The sequence below is a fragment of the Trichomycterus rosablanca genome, chromosome 25, assembly GCF_030014385.1.
Source record: "Trichomycterus rosablanca isolate fTriRos1 chromosome 25, fTriRos1.hap1, whole genome shotgun sequence".
NCBI lineage: Eukaryota > Metazoa > Chordata > Actinopteri > Siluriformes > Trichomycteridae > Trichomycterus > Trichomycterus rosablanca.
Window position 1 is genome coordinate 294,578 of NC_086012.1, and position 20,423 is coordinate 315,000.

The 20,423-nt window shown below is 47.3% G+C and overlaps 1 protein-coding gene across 7 annotated transcripts in view; it reads left to right on the plus strand.

Moving 5' to 3' along the window:
- Positions 1 to 1,451: 1,451 nt before the first annotated feature.
- Positions 1,452 to 20,423, plus strand: part of usp45 (ubiquitin specific peptidase 45) — a 23,262-nt gene continuing 4,290 nt past the window's right edge. For 2 of the 7 annotated variants that reach the window (XM_062987894.1, XM_062987899.1), the window contains exons 1-11: positions 1,492 to 1,664; positions 1,949 to 2,000; positions 2,705 to 2,813; positions 3,060 to 3,229; positions 3,689 to 3,789; positions 4,010 to 4,110; positions 10,753 to 10,901; positions 10,996 to 11,091; positions 11,216 to 11,346; positions 18,064 to 18,151; positions 19,912 to 19,993. In XM_062987894.1, coding sequence (XP_062843964.1) covers positions 2,711 to 2,813; positions 3,060 to 3,229; positions 3,689 to 3,789; positions 4,010 to 4,110; positions 10,753 to 10,901; positions 10,996 to 11,091; positions 11,216 to 11,346; positions 18,064 to 18,151; positions 19,912 to 19,993 — 1,021 coding nt within the window. In that variant the 5' untranslated portion in view covers positions 1,492 to 1,664; positions 1,949 to 2,000; positions 2,705 to 2,710. Of the gene's footprint in view, positions 1,665 to 1,800; positions 1,834 to 1,904; positions 2,001 to 2,704; positions 2,814 to 3,059; positions 3,230 to 3,688; positions 3,790 to 4,009; positions 4,111 to 10,752; positions 10,902 to 10,995; positions 11,092 to 11,215; positions 11,347 to 18,063; positions 18,152 to 19,911; positions 19,994 to 20,423 lie in introns of those variants that run through there. The other 5 variants (XM_062987896.1, XM_062987898.1, XR_010007571.1 and 2 more) reach the window with 5 other exon arrangements.

The following is a 20,423-nucleotide window of genomic DNA, read 5'->3' on the forward strand; positions in this document are numbered from 1 at the left end:
GTTTTATTATATAAACATATCTCTCACTTACAAATAATATGTACTTTATATTTATTTTAATAATATGTATCAAATAACACAGTTTTAAAATATTGATAATGTTAAAATCTGACTAAACATTTAATGTTATGTTTAATGTCATGCCACCTCGTTTTTATGCAAATGTATATGTGAAGTCTATGAAACAAACAACACATTCGATATTGTGTAAATTTATGCTTTTTTAATGTCTAGAAGGTCTGAAGTAATCTACAAACTAAATTAAACAAAAATGCCTGTTATGAATTAAAAACTTTACAACTTTGCTGAGGTTTGTTGCAAATCACATACAAAAGCAGGAACATGAACTTCTGTTTATTTATTTATTCATTTATTTATCATCATCCAGACATATTCACTATAAAGTGACAGCAAAATCCTTTATGACCTTGGCAAAGAGACTACTGTTCCATATACTGTTTCATAAGATGCAGTCCAAGTAGCCCTACAGTTAGTGTTAAATGGTATTACAGAACTTTCGACACCAACAAATGATTATTATACATTGCATTTTTAAAGTGTATGCATATTTTGGACCCTACAGATAAACAGATATGTTTACAACACACGTGTTCCAATCATTCAGTCACAGAAAAAGGAACAGTTGCAAATTCCAGGACTGGATAAGGAATATGTCACCAAGAAATGTATGTATACTTGTGTCTTTAACTGCATTTCTTGTGCAATTAAATCACCAGACGAGGATCAAACCTACTGACGGAATGGCTTTGGGAGTGTTTGGAGGTAACCAGAGTATCCACAGAAAATCCATACAGTCACAGGGAATGAAGCCAAAGAGACAGTAAATAAAAGTTTGAATCAAACCTAGAGCCATGAGGTACCAACACTATGTGCTGCACCACTGTGTTGGCCAGTACATAACAATGTGTGCTTGCACCATATTCTAGATGGTGAACCTGATGAAGGATTGCAGGGTGGCACAGATGGCAGTGTGGGTGCTGCACTGCAACATGGGTTCTGGGGACCAGGGTTCAATCCTTCTCCTCATCTCTGGTTTCCTGCCTCCCTCCAACCCTGACATGACCATCATGACCTTGAGAAGAACTAATATGTTATTGGACATAAATAAGTAGGTAAATGATTAATTATCAAATGAGTTATAGCATCGTTATTCCATGTAGGTTGAACCAACAGCTCATATTAGGATGGGACACAGCTCCATCCACTCAGGTTCGTTGCCTGCCTCTGGTTACTGTTCCCCCCTAGTTGTAAGGGGAATAAGTGAACAGTTAAGTGTGTGTTTTCTCCTGTATCCAGAGTGTATTCCTTCCTCATGCCCCGGTACCACCGCGACCCTGAGCTTTCACCGAACAGATCCGTCCAGGCTTCCGTAGGGAGAACGCGTTTGCCTGTATGACGGTGAGGTTGGTGTTAGCATGTGACAGGCTTCGTGTTTCCGTGTTGTGTAGAAATGAAACTGCGCTAGGAACAGCTCACAATGTTCAGAATAATTCTATATATTTCTACTTTCTCTTTATTCGTGGTAATCAGGAGCAGAACGGAGGTGGAATATCATTGATAATAGTGAGTTTGTGCTCATTCAGGTAGAGTTTGTGTGAGGTGTTAGCTCTCTGTGCTAATACACAGGACACAGATACACTGAGGTAAATTATTTTATTTATGTGTTTATTTATTCTCCTTTATATTGTCACGTTTCTACACTTTCACTCACTATTGTGTGTGTCAGGTATTTATTTATATTACATTAGTATCAGAAGTCTAGATCAGCTCAAAAGTTTACATACACTTGTATGGGACAGTCATGGGGGAAAAGTAAGTGAACCCTGCATAAATTATGTGTTTCTAATCTGTCAGGACTTTAATAATTATAATAATTATGTGTCTCACACCAACTATGACCTTAATATGTTGTCATTTTATCCAAAAGAAAACCCAACATTCAGAAAAATCAGGTGCTCCCTACAAACTGAAAGTGACAGGTAGGATTACAAAGTGTACTGATCCTCAGATCTGCTTCATTCAGTCATTGTATACCTGAAAAGTGCATCTATTTGGTAGGTGTAGCTTTAAAATGGGTCAGTGACACATTGGTGTACCTAATAAAACAGTCACTGTGCAGTCAGTGACCAACCAGCAGGGGTCGCTTTGGCAGCAGTAATGAGTGACGCTGTTGACCTTTCGTCCCTTAGACATTTTGCCTGTGGGAATTTGTGCCATTAATTTCCATGGTTTACCATCACTTCCCCCTGGTCAGGGACACAGTGTGTGTGTAGACGCCCAGCTGGTTGATAGCACCGCTGGGGTTTCGAACCCTGGATCCCAGTTGTAGTGAGCTAGCTTAATGTACAGATAGGTATACCTAATAAAATGCTCAGTGATAAGACTGAGCCTTGAGATGTACAACAGGAAGGTTTAGGATCACCAGCCAGGAGAGGTCGCTCTCGCAGCAGTAATGAGGAACCCTGTTTACTTCCCTCCCTCACACACTGTGAATTGTGTCTGTTGGACTCCTGGCCAGCTCGTATTCTAATTCAGTGGTGGGTTTGCTGGTTAGATCAGTGTCCCACTCAAGTGCCCAAATCTCAGGTTTATTATCTTAAATATTTCTCCTGTGGAGCTGCTGCTCCTCCACCAGGTCCAGGAGAGAGAAGTTCAGTGATTGTTTCCGTTTGTCACGTTTCAGTTACAAATGCGGCTGAAAGATCCGTTCTCTTTAAAAACGGCCGAGATGACAAAGCGGTCCAACAAGCCGAAGAAGCCTCGCGATGAGGAATCGTCGGATGAGGTTAGCGGTAAGGAATGATGGTTTTGTATATCCTATACAACTGAATAGACTATAAACTCTATATTAATGACGTGTCCTACAGGCCTGCGCTCATGTCTCTGGACATTTTTGGTCATATAGTGTTGGCTAAATGTGTTGGTACGCTGGTACCAGTGAGACACGGACCTAGGTCTGGCATATCGGACCACTGCTCCACCTGAGTGCCCCCGAGCTTGTGTTTCTGATCAGGAATGACTGTGTGTGTGCCTGTCAGGGTTGACGTGCCAGCATGTCAGTAAAGCCGTGGAGCTGAGCTCGGTGAAGAAAGCGGTGACGGGCGGCCTGTGGTCCGTCTGCGCCGACTGTCTGAGGGAGAGGGACGTCTTCGAGACGCAGCGCGCCGGAGCTGACGACATCCTGGTGTGTCTCAAGTGCGGCTTCCAGGTAATGCATCCCATAATATCACGATACGTCTCGTAGTGTACAAATACGCTGAGAAGTCACACTCATTGACTGTGTTTCGCTTTAATACCCGTGTTGCTATACGGTTCACGTTTAAGCATGTTCTACAGGCTTAACATCAAAAGAAATGTATAAGCTACTAGGAACAAATCCACCAATGAGCCAAAACATTACGACCAACCGCCTAGTGTGCTGTCAAAACAGGTATACCCCGCCAAACAGACCCGTGGTATCTGGTACCTGGTATCTGGTGGTGTCTGTGCATCCTGGTGCATCTCATCCCAGCCTAACACAGCCGACCTTGGGCACTTCGACTGGCCAGGAGATGAAGGACCTGTCTGATGTCAGATATCACATGACTCTTGTGAAATGTAGGCGTGTGGTCCTAATGTTTCGGCTCGTCGGTGTGTACATGACTGACTGTTGTGTGTTTTTGTGCAGGGTTGTGGACAGTCGGAGAGGCAACACTGGATAAAACACCAGCAGGCTCATCACTCTGAGTCCCACTGTATCAGCGTCAGTGTCAGCACATGGAAGGCCTGGTAAGCACGGACACGCCTCTTAAAGACGGCGCCCCCTGTGGGACGGAACTGCCCTCTCATCGTTAAACCGCTCCCATATCGACAGGTTATGTTAGATAGAAGTGGTATCTGTATCAGTCCTCGCTGTCTGTCTATACTACACGATATTGGGAACGATTTTGAAGTGTGCCTGTGGGAATTTGTGCCACTTGTTTAGTAAAGGCCCGGTTTCTCTCCGCAGGTGTTCCGAATGTAATGAAGAGCTCTCGCCGCACTGCAATAAAAAAGCTCTGGCTCAAACCCTCGACTTCCTGCAGAAACACTCGGCTAAATCAGCTACAGGTAAATCCACGTCCTGTCATCATCCCCCAAATCACACCTGCACCCAGAACCCCCAAATCCTGGGGCACTGATTCGGGACAGGCTTTCAACAGCACAGGAACGAGTACAATCCAAAATAACATACACACTATATGGTCAAAAATATGTGGACATCCTTTCTAGTCACCGAGTTCAGGTGTTTCAGCCACACCCATCACACACAGGTGTGAAAAGACCCTGACTCGACCCTATAAACACCTTTAGGATGAATTGGAACGTCTGCTGTGAGACGGCGATATAGCCGTCTCGTTTAACGGGTGCACATTCTCTCAGACACTGTACGAAATCCTGTGGAAGGTGCAGAAGAGCTGAAGAGCTGCAAAGAAAGCAAATGAATGCTCATGCTGATTTTTGAATGGGCTGTCTGTCTGAGTTGTGCATGTTCTCCCTTAATTGGTTCAGGTTTTCGCGCAGACACTCCAGTTTTCCAGATCGGTTTGTGGACGCGTGAAGATTGAAGCTGATGGGTGAGCGCGGCTTCATCAAGGCTCCCGGGTGTAAATCCACAGCGCTGCTATAATGGGATTTGTTAAACCAGTATGAAGTTAAACATTTTCTCACTGGTACGGCGTGAGTTAAGTCGTTTTGTCTCGTTTAGTCTCAGGATCATTAATGAAAATGAAATAACTGAGTTAATTGAGAGCATTAATTAATCTCACCAGCCGAAGCGTTCCTTTATATTCTCCTGCTCACGATGCTTCAATTAATGAACTTTTTGTCCAACACCACTGCCTGACTAAAGGGCGCAGATCTTCACAGACGCACTCCGAAATATAGACAGCAGCCTTTCCAGAAGGAAGGGGAGGGGGGTGGCATCCAACAAGCTTATGGTCTGGTCTCCAGTCTAGTCGTATCCAATTCCCCGGTTGTATCTTTCCTTTTTACCTGTATGTGGGTTCACACAGGGATCAGCATTACATACGGAGTCACACACCGCTCTCCATTATTCACCATCTCTGCCAATGTGCGGCGCCTCGACCAGCCAGCAGGGGCCGCAGTTGCAGCAGCGATGAGGAATTCCCTTTGGGACTCCCACCCTCAGTCACAGCCGTTCGTGAGACTGCTTTAAACTCCTGGCCTTGGCTATTTTACACAAGTCAGACTGTGACATCAATCTGCTGGCGCTTCTTTTCCCCGGACAGCAGCAGATTCTTCCAAAGAGCTTTATCGTGTATGGAGGAACACACTATACTGCCTGTATTCCTCCATTAGTGAGGAACACATCACACGTTACTGGAGGCTTCTGAGGTTTTAAGTGTGGTTGGTTTGAGTAGAAAAAACGTCGAATTTGACCCCCAGATATTTTGAGAAAAGAATTATTTATATGTAAGTAAATATTTTTCTGAGATTAGTTTTCATGCCTCAGTCGCTTATTTACACCAGCCAGCGCTGGACTGTCATGGAATCATTTTCCCACCGCTAGTGTTGTTACCTTGACCGGCCACCAGGGGTCGCTTGTGCAGGATAAATGATAATCCCCATCTACCTCCCCTCTTGCGACCAATCGTGGCTGTTAAACGTGAGACTGGGTTGAAGGAGCATTTACATACTTTGTTTGGACTGCCGCCTCAACCAGACAGTAGGAGTCGCTGTTGCAGTGACCAGGACGGGATTCTGTCTAAAAAACAGTCACTAATTTGACCCCCAGATATTTTGAGAAAAGAATTATTTATATGTAAGTAAATATTTTTCTGAGATTAGTTTTCATGCCTCAGTCGCTTATTTACACCAGCCAGCGCTGGACTCTCACGGAATCATTTTCCCACCGCTAGTGTTGTTACCTTGACCGGCCACCAGGGGTCACTTTTGCAAGATAAATGCTATCCCAAACCGACCTCCCCTCTTGCGACCAATCGTGGCTGTTAAACATGAGACTGGGTTGAAGGAGCATTTACATACTTTGGTTGGACTGCAGCCTCAACCAGACAGTAGGAGTCGCTGTTGCAGTGACCAGGACGGGATTCTGTCTAAAAAACAGTCACTAATTTGACCCCCAGATATTTTGCGTAGATAAATATTTACCCACAATGCCACATTTATTTATTGTGAGTAAATATTTTTCATGCACCCGTTGAGAAAGATCAAACCAGGCAGGAACCCCGACCTTCTGAATCCTGTGTGTTTCTTTCCTAATTGAGGATCGCCCCATAGCTGGTGGTCAGGCTGTTAGTTTTAGGTCAGCGAGGGCAGAACTGTTTTTGTAGCTCTGTCCTCCATCTCAGCGTCCACTTCTCCGTATTACCTGCCATCGCTCGTCCTCCGGCATTGTTCCCTCCCGCAAAGAGGAGACGAATAAAAACCGGACGCCGTTGTGGCCCTGAAGCAGGCCGAGTGTGGTGCGAGCGAGCTGGTGAAATTGCATTTCTGCTCGAAGGCCAGGACGTTTTCTTTCCACACGGCGTTGTTGTATTCTCATCGTCCTCCTCCCGGCACAAAAGCACCTCGTTCGAAGGAGAACGTTCCTCTGCCGGATCTACAATAGCGGAGTAGAACAACAGCGGCGGAGAAGAAAGAAAATCCATTAACTGCTCCCTCTCTCACCATCCAGACCTTCAGCTGGAGTACCTGAGGCCCCCCGTGAGGAGACTTGACCTCACCCAGCCAGACTTTACCTTTCAAACACAGCTGGCCGGCCTTTGTTTGAGCAAATTAAAATCTTTCTTCTCTTTATTCCTGGTTCTCAATAAGCACCAGAGCCGCCGCCGCGCTTCGGCTGGCGTTCGGTTTCCGTGCAGCGCCGCCGCGTTTGTGTGTTTTCTACCAGCGCGCGGTGTTAATGCTTCAAGAGCGGCGAGGATGGTTAACACTCGAGTGCCACTTAGAGCTGAAAATCCAGAGAAAATTCAGTCGGATCTAACAAATGCCGGGCTGATGGCGCGCGTGAGGTGTAGCTCGCGTGTTGAGTGCACCAGATATGATCAGCATAAAGACCTGGGGAACTTTGATCAGGACCAGATCTTTATGATCAGGCGACTGATCAGTGTCTCGGCAGCCTGTGCTCAGCCCTGACCTCAACTCTGAACACATTCGGGATGTGTAAATGTGGTGGAAAGCCTATAAGTGCTTATAATCGGCCACGGCTTTAAAGCTCGTGCTCAGGTGTCCACATGGCCACACCTTTGGTCTTACAGCGTATCCGCCGAACGCGGAACCCGGGTGGGACCGGAACGTCGGCGTGCCCGTACAGTATTTGGTGTCCGGGTGACGGAGGTCCAGGTGGTGGTGGAGCCGAGCGCCGCGGGGAAAGCAAAAGCAGGCGAGAGGATCTGTTTCTCCGTATGCTAGCGCCGGACGCGGCTCCCCGACAGATGCCTCCGACGGCGCCGTTTACCTTCACCGAGCGTCCCACGTGAGGTGGGTTCCCATTCGACCCAGTTTAGCCTTCAGATGGAATGAACTGGAATGGAATGAGTTCACAGCGTGATGAGTTTCAGCCCCAGACAGCCACAGTTCACAGTTCCAACCCGAAACGCTCCCGAAATTCAAACCTCTGCTCGTTTTAGGAAGATAAAAGTATAAATGAGTAGAAGTGGAACTTTCTGCCTCAGGTTCTAGTATTTTGGGTCGTGTTTCCCTCCCTGATGATCAGAGCATCACTGTTCTAGATGTTCATGGATCTCAAGAGAGAAATTAGTAAATGTTAATTACACGCGTCCTCCCACAGATGCTCCCACCTTAATCCCCGTCCTCGCCCCCCCCGACCCCCCCTCCACGTCCCGAGTGTGTCGGCTCTGTGCACTTGTTTGCGTGGTCGTGTTATGGACATATGTTCTTCCTCCCACATGGCCGTGCAGCATCAGACTCTCCTCCAGATGTTTCAGGGTTCAGGTCCAGATGCTTTTGGCTCCGTGGGAGCAGAGCGTGTGTGTGTGTGTGTGTGTGTGTGTGTGTGTGCTCTGTATCATACACAAAAGAGATTCACACCATCGCTTCTGCATTCTGAGCGGAAGCAGCTCGTGAGAGTATTTGGTAGTCATATACTGACAGTAGTTTGGGGAAGGACAGCCTTACTTCACACACTGCACATTAAGACATGAAGGTCCGTGAAGCTTGATGAGTTTGGTGTAGAGAAACTCCGGGAGCCTGAGCAGCGCCCTGATGATCATAACCCTGTCTAGGAGATCCGTTTGGGATGAGTCGGAATGTCAACTACATGCCAGACCTGAGATCCTGGGCAGGATTAGTTTTGTGGTTAAGGTCATGGAATAGTCACTGTGGAAAGTCGCTGGTTTAAACCAGATTGCCGCCTACTTGCCAGTGTTGGGCCCCTGAGCGAGGCCCTTAACCTTCAACTGGGTGAAAGCGTCTGCTTAATGGCATAAGTGTGTGTGGAGGGGTGAGTGGGGTTTGTGTTATCTATAATAATGAACAATGCCAAACTGTGACCACATTTGTGGGCGTGTCAGGTTGTAGAGGAAAGAGAACTCAACAGCGCCCTCTGTTGGTGATGCATCCTCGGTTCCAATGGTTCCAAAACTGGGTTCTCTGAATAGCACCAAGGTTCTAAGCAGCCTGAATGGAACCAGAGTAATTTTGGTCATAAATACCCCTAAACGTTCCTTCTGCGGTGCTTACAGTGAAACACTATTGAAAACGTGTTTTATTTACACCGACTGGTTTGTTTACGTTGTTTTCGGGAACTTCCACACGGCGTTGTTGTATTCTCATCGTCCTCCTCCCGGCACAAAAGCACCTCGTTCGAAGGAGAACGTTCCTCTGCCGGATCTACAATAGCGGAGTAGAACAACAGCGGCGGAGAAGAAAGAAAATCCATTAACTGCTCCCTCTCTCACCATCCAGACCTTCAGCTGGAGTACCTGAGGCCCCCCGTGAGGAGACTTGACCTCACCCAGCCAGACTTTACCTTTCAAACACAGCTGGCCGGTCTTTGTTTGAGCAAATTAAAATCTTTCTTCTCTTTATTCCTGGTTCTCAATAAGCACCAGAGCCGCCGCCGCCGCGCTTCGGCTGGCGTTCGGTTTCCGTGCAGCGCCGCCGCGTTTGTGTGTTTTCTACCAGCGCGCGGTGTTAATGCTTCAAGAGCGGCGAGGATGGTTAACACTCGAGTGCCGCTGAAGGTCGGAGTGTGTGGGCGCCTCCCGAACCCAGTTTACCCACTGATGGAGAGCAGCACGCAACTGGTCTCAGTGTCATCATCTCCCTGTTGTTGCTCTTTCTCTCGGCGTGACATACGTGTGGCCAAAAGTATGTAGACACCTGACCATCCTAGTCAAATTTTGCTGCATTTGCTGTTCTAAAAAAGCTTTCCACAAGATTTCGGAGCGTGTCTGACGAATTTGTGCCTATTTATTTACGAGATAGAACATTCGTCAGGTCGGACAATGATGATGGCTCACGCTGACATCCCAATTCATCCCAGAGATGATCAGTATGGGGGTTGAATCTCAGCAGAGCCGGACGTCATTGATGGAGGGAAGGTCGGGCTGTGATATGTGATTCCCAGGACCTACGGGGCCCGAAATACATGATGCCCAGCGTGGCTCTCCGTACGCGATACGGCTCTCTGTAGGTGTGCGCAGATCTGGCTCGCCCTTGATCAGATCTGGTGCTCACAATCGTTTAAGCACAGCGGATTCACAATCAGGAATTGGATATGACTAAATAGAGAGATAAAAGAATAAAGGTTATACAATCATGTGATATTTTAGATTCTCCACGTGGAGCTCTGCAGGTTCTTCTTGCTTTGATCTTTGATGAACGTCTGTTGCATGCGCCAATATAGAAAGCAGTTGAGAAAGCGCATCACCTGCGCCCGCACCTCCTCCTGCACCTCCTCCTGCACCTCCTCCTGCACCATGATGTTTCCTTCCACCTCTATTATTCAGTGACCTACCGATACCTGACGGCTAGAAGAAGTCAAACTTTTTGGGGGGGGAAAGTTTGGATTTACACGTGACGCATGGGTGTAAATAACACACACACACACACACACTCCTCCCTGACCGTTGGTGCGCAGGTGCCTCCTGAGCTCTCAGCGCTTTTCTCCTCCGCCGTTGCTCCGCTCGTCCCGAAACGTTTCCCTTCTCCGCGTCTGGAGTCGTGGGGAGCAGCTGCATCTCAGCCTCACCCCCCTAATCCAGTGCGCTCCACTCCAGCTGTCATCTGCACCCTCTCCCAGCTGCTGCCCGGCACGCCAACCCACTTCTCCCGCGCCCGAACATCAAACCGGCCGAGCGCACTGGGACCGGACGCCACTCCGGTTCCTAACTAGATGATCTGAGCAGCATCGGGCCAAAAGTATTTGGACTCTAGTCTCACAGAACTACAGCAGGGTTTTTCCACTTAATTAACAAAAACAATGGCAATCTGGTCACACTGTGGTTTACAAAGTGTAACGTGAAGTCTCCACAAGGCGGCGTTTGTGTACAAGTTCATTTTTTATGTGCCTGTTATAATTCGTTTATTTATTTATTATTATTTTTGTCTGCGACCCATTATTTGGCTTGTGACCCAACTACAGTTTGGCCCCTAAACCCCAACCCCCGGGCAAAATTTTACAACCAACCACATCACCAGTCAGGTCCTGTTCTTAATGGTGATCAGTATTTTTGTTTATAATATTTGCCCTGTTTTCGTTTTCAGGGGCGACTTCTAAGATAATCAAACTGATCGAGGAGCCGGGGGAATATTCCGGACCTCAGAAGGGGAAAAGTTCGGTGAACAGCACCCTGATTCCTGTGAAAGGCATCATCAACCTCGGCAACACCTGCTTCTTCAACGCTGTCATGCAGGTCAGCTTTTATTATAATGACACGCAAGTTTATAATCATTAAATAAATAAATAAAGTAATGAATTAAATTGTTTTAATGTTGGTTTGAATGCAGAACCTGTCTCAGACGCACATGCTCATCGAGCTCATCCAGGAGGTGAAGGAGAAAGGACACAAGATGAAGATCAGCCCTCTACCTGAGACTAACCTGGTACGAGTCTCAGTGGCGCCACCAGCCTGTCTGGTTGACCTACACCCGTAATTAGGGCCCTGTCCGGCCTCCTGCTGCATGGTTCCTGTTCTCACCACACTGGCTTTGTGTTTTTGTGTTTTAGGGCCCCTTGACGGTGACTCTGACGGGCCCCGAGCCGCTCACGTCGGCCATGTTCCTGTTCCTGCAGAGCATTAAGGAGTCTGGAAAGGGACCCATATCCCCCAAAATCCTCTTCAGCCAGCTCTGTCAGAAGTAAGAAATGAGCCACACCTTCATTTTGACTGGGACTGATGGGTATAAGGGCCACACCTTCACTTTTACTGGGACTGATGGGTATAAAGGCCACACCTTCATTTTTACTGGGACTGATGGGTATAAGGGCCACACCTTCACTTTGACTGGGACTGATGGGTATACGGGCCACACCTTCACTTTGACTGGGACTGATGGGTATAAGGGCCACACCTTCACTTTTACTGGGACTGATGGGTATAAGGGCCACACCCTCTTTGACTGGGACTGATGGGTATAAGGGCCACACCTTCACTTTTACTGGGACTGATTGGTATAAAGGCCACACCTTCATTTTTACTGGGACTGATGGGTATACGGGCCACACCTTCACTTTGACTGGGACTGATGGGTATACGGGCCACACCTTCACTTTTACTGGGACTGATGGGTATAAGGGCCACACCCTCTTTGACTGGGACTGATGGGTATAAGGGCCACACCTTCACTTTTACTGGGACTGATTGGTATAAAGGCCACACCTTCATTTTTACTGGGACTGATGGGTATACGGGCCACACCTTCACTTTTACTGGGACTGATGGGTATACGGGCCACACCCTCTTTGACTGGGACTGATGGGTATAAGGGCCACACCTTCACTTTTACTGGGACTGATGGGTATAAGGGCCACACCCTCTTTGACTGGGACTGATGGGTATAAGGGCCACACCTTCACTTTTACTGGGACTGATTGGTATAAAGGCCACACCTTCATTTTTACTGGGACTGATGGGTATACGGGCCACACCTTCACTTTGACTGGGACTGATGGGTATACGGGCCACACCCTCTTTGACTGGGACTGATGGGTATAAGGGCCACACCTTCACTTTTACTGGGACTGATGGGTATAAAGGCCACACCTTCATTTTTACTGGGACTGATGGGTATAAGGGCCACACCCTCTTTGACTGGGACTGATGGGTATAAGGGCCACACCTTCACTTTTACTGGGACTGATGGGTATAAAGGCCACACCTTCATTTTTACTGGGACTGATGGGTATACGGGCCACACCTTCACTTTGACTGGGACTGATGGGTATACGGGCCACACCTTCACTTTGACTGGGACTGATGGGTATACGGGCCACACCTTCACTTTTACTGGGACTGATGGGTATAAGGGCCACACCTTCACTTTTACTGGGACTGATGGGTATAAGGGCCACACCCTCTTTGACTGGGACTGATGGGTATAAGGGCCACACCTTCACTTTTACTGGGACTGATTGGTATAAAGGCCACACCTTCATTTTTACTGGGACTGATGGGTATACGGGCCACACCTTCACTTTGACTGGGACTGATGGGTATACGGGCCACACCCTCTTTGACTGGGACTGATGGGTATAAGGGCCACACCTTCACTTTTACTGGGACTGATGGGTATAAAGGCCACACCTTCATTTTTACTGGGACTGATGGGTATAAGGGCCACACCCTCTTTGACTGGGACTGATGGGTATAAGGGCCACACCTTCACTTTTACTGGGACTGATGGGTATAAAGGCCACACCTTCATTTTTACTGGGACTGATGGGTATACGGGCCACACCTTCACTTTGACTGGGACTGATGGGTATACGGGCCACACCTTCACTTTGACTGGGACTGATGGGTATAAGGGCCACACCTTCACTTTTACTGGGACTGATGGGTATAAGGGCCACACCTTCACTTTTACTGGGACTGATGGGTATAAGGGCCACACCCTCTTTGACTGGGACTGATGGGTATAAGGGCCACACCTTCACTTTTACTGGGACTGATTGGTATAAAGGCCACACCTTCATTTTTACTGGGACTGATGGGTATACGGGCCACACCTTCACTTTGACTGGGACTGATGGGTATACGGGCCACACCTTCACTTTGACTGGGACTGATGGGTATACGGGCCACACCTTCACTTTGACTGGGACTGATGGGTATAAGGGCCACACCTTCACTTTTACTGGGACTGATGGGTATAAGGGCCACACCCTCTTTGACTGGGACTGATGGGTATAAGGGCCACACCTTCACTTTTACTGGGACTGATTGGTATAAAGGCCACACCTTCATTTTTACTGGGACTGATGGGTATACGGGCCACACCTTCACTTTGACTGGGACTGATGGGTATACGGGCCACACCCTCTTTGACTGGGACTGATGGGTATAAGGGCCACACCTTCACTTTTACTGGGACTGATGGGTATAAGGGCCACACCTTCACTTTTACTGGGACTGATGGGTATAAGGGCCACACCCTCACTGGGACTGAGAGGTACAGGTACAGGCTCTGGTCCTAACAGGCTCTTTTGAACTGGACTGTATGTAACCAGTGTGTGTTTGGGTTTAGCGAGCGCAGGTGGAGCTGCTGAACCTCCACACGACTGGTTGGTTCTCGTGGTGTGTTTGCTCTTTTTGAACGTGGTCCATGGGTGGTTGGTTCGCTTGTGGGTTTTCTGTCGTGTGAACGTTGTTAGATGCCGGGAGGCCGGAAGCGGCTCTGCTGTGACTCTAATAGGGATGAAAACTGGCTGGTTTGTGGCCTCGTACTCACCTGCTACCTTCCAGTAGCACACACACACACACACACACACACACACTCACACACACACACACGACGTGATTCAGTGATTCAGCAAGTGATTCAGTGAGTGAGTGGGTAAATGTGAATGATTCAGTGAGTGTTTAGGTGAATGTGAGTGATTCAATGAGTGAGTGATTCAGTGAGTCAGTGATTCTGATTCAGGGAGTGAGTGATTCAGTGAGTGAGTGATTCTGATTCAGGGAGTGAGTGATTCAGTGAGTGAGTGATTCTGATTCAGGGAGTGAGTGATTCAGTGAGTGAGTGATTCTGATTCAGGGAGTGAGTGATTCAATGAGTGAGTGATTCAGTGAGTGAGTGATTCTGATTCAGGGAGTGAGTGATTCAGTGAGTGAGTGATTCTGATTCAGGGAGTGAGTGATTCAGTGAGTGAGTGATTCTGATTCAGGGAGTGAGTGATTCTGATTCAGGGAGTGAGTGATTCAGTGAGTGAGTGATTCTGATTCAGGGAGTGAGTGATTCTGATTCAGGGAGTGAGTGATTCAGTGAGTGAGTGATTCTGATTCAGGGAGTGAGTGATTCAGTGAGAGTGATTTAGTGAGTGGGTGAATGTGAGTGAGTGATTCAGTAAGTGAGTGGGTGAATGTGAGTGGGTGAGTGGGCTGCTGGTTGTAAAAAGTTTTGGAACCCCTGGTATAGATGTCGGTGGATCCTCATTCTCTTGGTGTTTGAGGTTTGAATGGAACCTGGTGAGGAGTGGGTACAGGTTGTGTTGATTTAAACATATTTAAACATGTTCAGTTGAAGCACAGTGTGTGTGTGTGTGTGTGTGTGTGTGTGTGTGAGCGCGAGTGTGTGTGTGTTGTAGCAGGGGGTCGTCTGGTACTAACTCATCCGCTGTTAATCGTGTTAGCGCTTGCAGATGTCCCACTATGGCAGCGCCAGATTGAGCAGCGCTACGGGCTCCTTCTGCTTCATCTTCCACCAGGATGAGCTTCCAGAACATTCCGGATCTTTTCGTGTCCTTCGCGTCACTTCTTCTCTCTTACGGTTCACGCTTGGTTCTTTCAGCGGTGCGGGAATAGTGAGGGACGCTGGAAGATCTGGGACCACCTGCTCACCAGATCCCTGAATAACCCCACAAACACCCAACTGTGGTTCAGACACGGGGCCAGAACTGAGCACCAGAACCTCGGTCGGTCCATACCATGATACCACGATCATTAATATGGACGGTAGTATGTGGACGGCACTTTTGATTCCAATATTTCCTTTGGACGGCACTGAATTCCCTCCCACAATATGTCTTAACCTGAAGCAAACAAGCCAGATCTTGAAGGTGAATGCTGTAGAAATAGGCTTACTGTTTGCTTCAGTTCTCTTGGTGATGTTCGGTTCCAGTGCCGATCTGTCCAGCGATCCTACAAAAGATCCGGGTTATTGCCGGTGTTTATTGCTGGTGTTTACTCATGCACACGTTGTTCGTTTGGGGTTTTGTGGTTGTGTGCCAAACAACGTCCGATCAGTAGCATGTGATTTGGGACGCAGCCTTTTTTCACCGTATTCTCCAAATGATCTTGTTAGCGAAAGCTCTGACCCACTTTGTATTTCAGACTGGTTTTATTCTTCTGCAGCAGCCTTCGTCATATCCAAACCCCCATGCGGTGCAGTGTGATGCGGTGCAGCCGTGGTGACCGGGGTCATTCGAGCGTACGTTAATATAAACGTGTGTGTGTGTGTGTGTGTGACACCACAGCAACCGGTCAGCGCTTCATCTTTGCTCAGAATCCTTACATGATGGTACAACAGGTTTCTGCAGCTCTGACCACAGCTGCCCATCTGACTCCAACATCTGTCTCACATCTGTCCTGTCAAGGATGGAGGCAGTCCAAAGCAGTGATTCTAGCAGCGATCTGCACTGTGAGCCAGGGTGCCTCAAACCGTTTTGGATAGTGACCCTGTTTTAAGGACATGTCATGAGTGGTGGTCCTTCCTCAGGTCACCTCAGGAGATGCCTCTGGAAGGTTCCTGACCCTTTTTCCTGCAGTTTGTATATGTTCAACTCCCCGGTGCTCTCTGACATCGTTTTCGGTGGATGACACAATGCTCTCTATGTCACTTCTGTAGCCGGATGATTTATATGTTGCCGTCAGACAGGTCCGACTGGGTTTGTTAAGCCGTCAGTCTGGCCGGCTGGACCACTGAGACTCGAGCTCAGGTCTCCACAGTCGTGGACGTGAATCGGTTGCCTATATGGTGGTGTAAGAACGTGGCTGCTTGCTCACTCCATCAACAATAACGAAAACACTTCTGGATCTGTTTATATTTCTGCTCAAAAGTAAATATTTAAAAAATGCAACATAAAGACGTTCAATCATCGCTGTGATTTTGAACTCGGATGATTTGCTGTGAAAACGCTCCAGCGTCTCGCTTTGTTACTTCTAATCGATCTCAGAAGTGTGTTTCTATGAGCGCTTTGTTAAAGACGTGCTTGGTTGCTCATTTCTTTTTCTTTTTAGTGAAATTAAAGAGCATCTCTGATCAATGTGCTTATATTGCTTATAATAACCAGCATTACTTAATTCAGACTGAAGCACTCGTGTTTACGTGCTTTATTCCTCTTCGTGCAGCCCTGAATGCCGAGTTCCTCTCGGAGGTCAGATGAGAATGGACGTGCAGATTTCCAGCACTTTATTCATGTTTACATCAAAAGCAAAACATCATAGTGTAAATGTTTCTGTAACATGAAAGGATGTGTGTGTGTGTGTGTGTGTTCAGTTCAAACCAGTTATGGTCCCCTGAATAACGTGGCCTCTGTACCTGTCAGTTCAAATAAAGGGGGTTGGACCTCTTTACCTGTTACTAACAGTGAAGTAGGCATGGCATCTGTACCTGTCAGTGACAGTAAAGTAGGCGTGGCATCTGTACCTGTCAGTCCTAATAAAGTAGGCGTGGCCTCTGTGTCACTGATGGTACGATTGCTGCATACAGGATGAATCAGTATACCACTGGTTTCCTGTCCGGTGTGAAGTGTACACATTTGCTGTCAGTGTTCAGGGAGAGGCTCCAGACCCACCTCGACCATGACCAGGATAAAAGCTTCCATTAAAGATGAGTGAATGAGATGTTAACATGATCGTGTAGTGAGATTTGTACTGTATCAGAGGGAAAATAACACACACACAACCTGAAGCAGAGGTGAGTGTGTGTGTGTGTGTGTGTGCGTGTGCGTGTGCGTGTGTGTGTGTGTGTGTGTGTGTGTGTGTGTGTGTGACCGACCCCAGCTGGTTGAATAAAAGGAGAATAATGGCGGCTGTTTTGCAGCTAAAATGTGAAGGGCTTTCTATTGCAGCATCAGAGGAAAGAAGGACCTTGAGCATGGAGAACATTATTCTCTCCGCTCTGTTTCCACATGTGGGTTCGGCTGTGTGCTCTGGGTGTGCTGGCATATACTGGACATACATACAGGCCCTGTCCACATACTTATGGATGTTTATTAGAAATGCTTTTTGTGTGTTTCGGCTTCTGATTTGCTCTGGTACAAATAGAGAAGCAAACAGATTAAATAACAGGGATTAAATAACTTACTACATTAGAAGGTCCATAAGGACACAGACGGACCAGTTTGGTGTGGAGAAGCTTCAGTGTCCATATTAGTATGTACATGTGTGAAAACCTATCGACCCGCCCTGCTCCCTCTACCTACCTGATCAGCTCCTCAGTAGAGAGGATTCTAATCAGACCTGGAGTCATAATCAGATTATTTAGATGCTTAAACTGTCTCTGACGCCCCAATTTGCAAATAAACCACACTCGTATGATTATAATTTATACACATTAAACATTAACGAGAATTTAATGACATTATAATTTGAAAGGAACTCCGTTGGTTGCTTCGCTTCTCATTCGTCCTCAACGTTTGTAGAGTCGTGCCGCACTGAATGCTGGGATTGATCTTCAGCGCCGAGGGGGCGTCCGACGTTATTCGGTCAGATCATCACTCGGAATTAAGGCGTCTCAGTAGGAGCATTTTAAGGGAGCTAAGAATTTAGACACGCCCTCTTCTCTTCTCGGGAGTGTAAGGATGATGCGTAAAAAGGTGTGACCGCATGGTCGTGTGTTTGCGTCTCTCTGCAGAGCTCCTCGGTTTAAAGGCTACCAGCAGCAGGACAGTCAGGAGCTTCTGCACTACCTGCTGGATTCAGTCCGGATGGAGGAGAACAAGGTGAGTTCGTGTCGTACTGTGAATGGTTCTGATCAGGGACCGTGGGGGTTCATTCTCTTAACGAGCTTCAGCCATGAACCTTTAATCACACACGGAGCTGATGCTGCTGATCACATGGGCAGGACAGGATGGGGAAAGGTCAGACACAGGAGACCCAGTGCTGTAATAAATGCTTATTTTTGCCCTTTTTAATAGAAATGCATCGATATTTTAACCACAGAAAAGGAACGTATGCAGAAAAACAGCAGAGGCAGCCGCGACATGCGTGTTCTTTTACACACGTGTGTGTGTGTGTGTGTGTGTGTGTGTGTGAACGTCTGAGCCGAACTGTGAATAAAATCACGTGTTTTCGTTTCATTTTGGGTGGAAAAATATTGCATTTAACCTCCGAGCTGCAGCAGGTCAGGAGCTTTGTGTAGCCTGGGAAATACACATCTGCTGTACGGGGTCTCATCCACACACACACACACACACACTCATTAACCCTACTCATCCATGCATGTGTGTTTAGAGGACCTACACACACTGGAACACTGACGGCTCCTCCATCGTCCTGATTTAAGCACCGAGATTTACTTTTGTAGGTTTTTATTTATTATAATGCTTGAGAGTTTTGACTCGCTTGCTTTGCTTTGACTTCGTGGTTTGCCAGCCAGTCCAGGAACAATCTTGTCCATTTTCAGTAATTATTAGTTATAACAGGTTTATTAATTACAACCTGTGAGCTGATTGGTTAACGATCCGCTCTGATCTGAGCGTGACTTCGGCTCCGTAAGAAAGAGCACCAGTGTGGTTCCATTCCCACCCAGCTCTGAGAGCGTATACGTGTGGGGGTGGGGGGGGGTGGGGGGGGGGATGAATTAGCGAGTGCTGAAGTGAATACCCCCCCTCTGAGAGGTTTCGGGGTGCGTGTAAAGATAAGCCGGGCTTGTGACCTAAATAGCCGGCAGGAACAATAGAGACGCCACCACACCCAGTTATCTATCGATTGGTGCTCTGCTGCCACTGGGTGTCCTCCATGACCACCACGCGTCAACCTCGCACAACACACATTTACTACGTTAGCAAAAGTATGTGGACACCTTTGTTTAGTTACAGAACCACAGTCCAGAACAGCCTCGACTCCTCTGGAAAGTCACCTCGCAAGATTTTGGAGTGTGTGTGTGGGAATTGGTTTCTCGTTCAGGCAAGATAAAAGCAACGATGATCCAATTCACCCCGAAGGTGTTCAGGCCTCTATAGTTCCTCCACCAGACTCATCAAAGCACATTATTATTATATAAAATAACAGATATTATCATATAATATCATCTAATAAATTAGCTATTTCAACTCATGTGATACACCTGTTAGCAATGGGACAGGTTAAGGCACTGAACTAGTAATCAGAAGGGTGCCAGTTCAAGCCCCATCAGCGCCAAGTTGCCACTGTTGGACCCCTGAGCAAGGCCTCTAACCCTCACCCCCCCCTCCCCGATTGCTCACACTGTATTCGGTCATAATTGTAAGTGAACTCAGTAATTAGGTGGGGTGTCCACATACATTTGGCCATGTAGTGTGTTAATGACTAATAAATGTGTGTGTGTGTGTGTGTGTGTGTGTGTGTGTGTGTGTGTGTGTGTGTGTGTGTGTGTGTGTGTGTGTGTGTGTGTGTGTGTGTGTGTGTGTGTGTGTGTGTGTGTGTGTGTGTGTGTGTGTGTGTGTGTGTGTGTGTGTGTGTGTGTGTGTGTGTGTGTGTGTGTGTGTGTTTAACCTGACAGAGAATCAAAGCTGCCATCCTGAAAGCCTTTAATAACCCCACAGAGAGAAGCGCTGATGAGGAGACCAAGCGCCAGGTTAAAGGTACTGCAGTACTGTACTCACATACTTTTAGAGCAACAGCGCCACCTAGTGGCCGCACCTCTGTATGTCTCCTCTCTGTTTTGCTCTGGTTCTTAAGCATAGGCATTTAGAACCTTCTCAGGAATCACAATCACTGGAATAAGCACATGTAGAGAGCATTCAGCATCTCTCTCTACCATCCCTCCATCATCCCTCTACCATCCCTCCATCATTCTTCATCATCCCTCCATCATCCCTCCATCATGTATCATCCCTCCATCATCCCTCTACCATCCCTCCATCATTCTTCATCATCCCTCCATCATGTATCATCCCTCCATCATCCCTCTACCATCCCTCCATCATTCTTCATCATCCCTCCATCATGTATCATCCCTCCATCATTCTCCATCATTCTTCATCATCCCTCCATCATTCTTCATCATCCCTC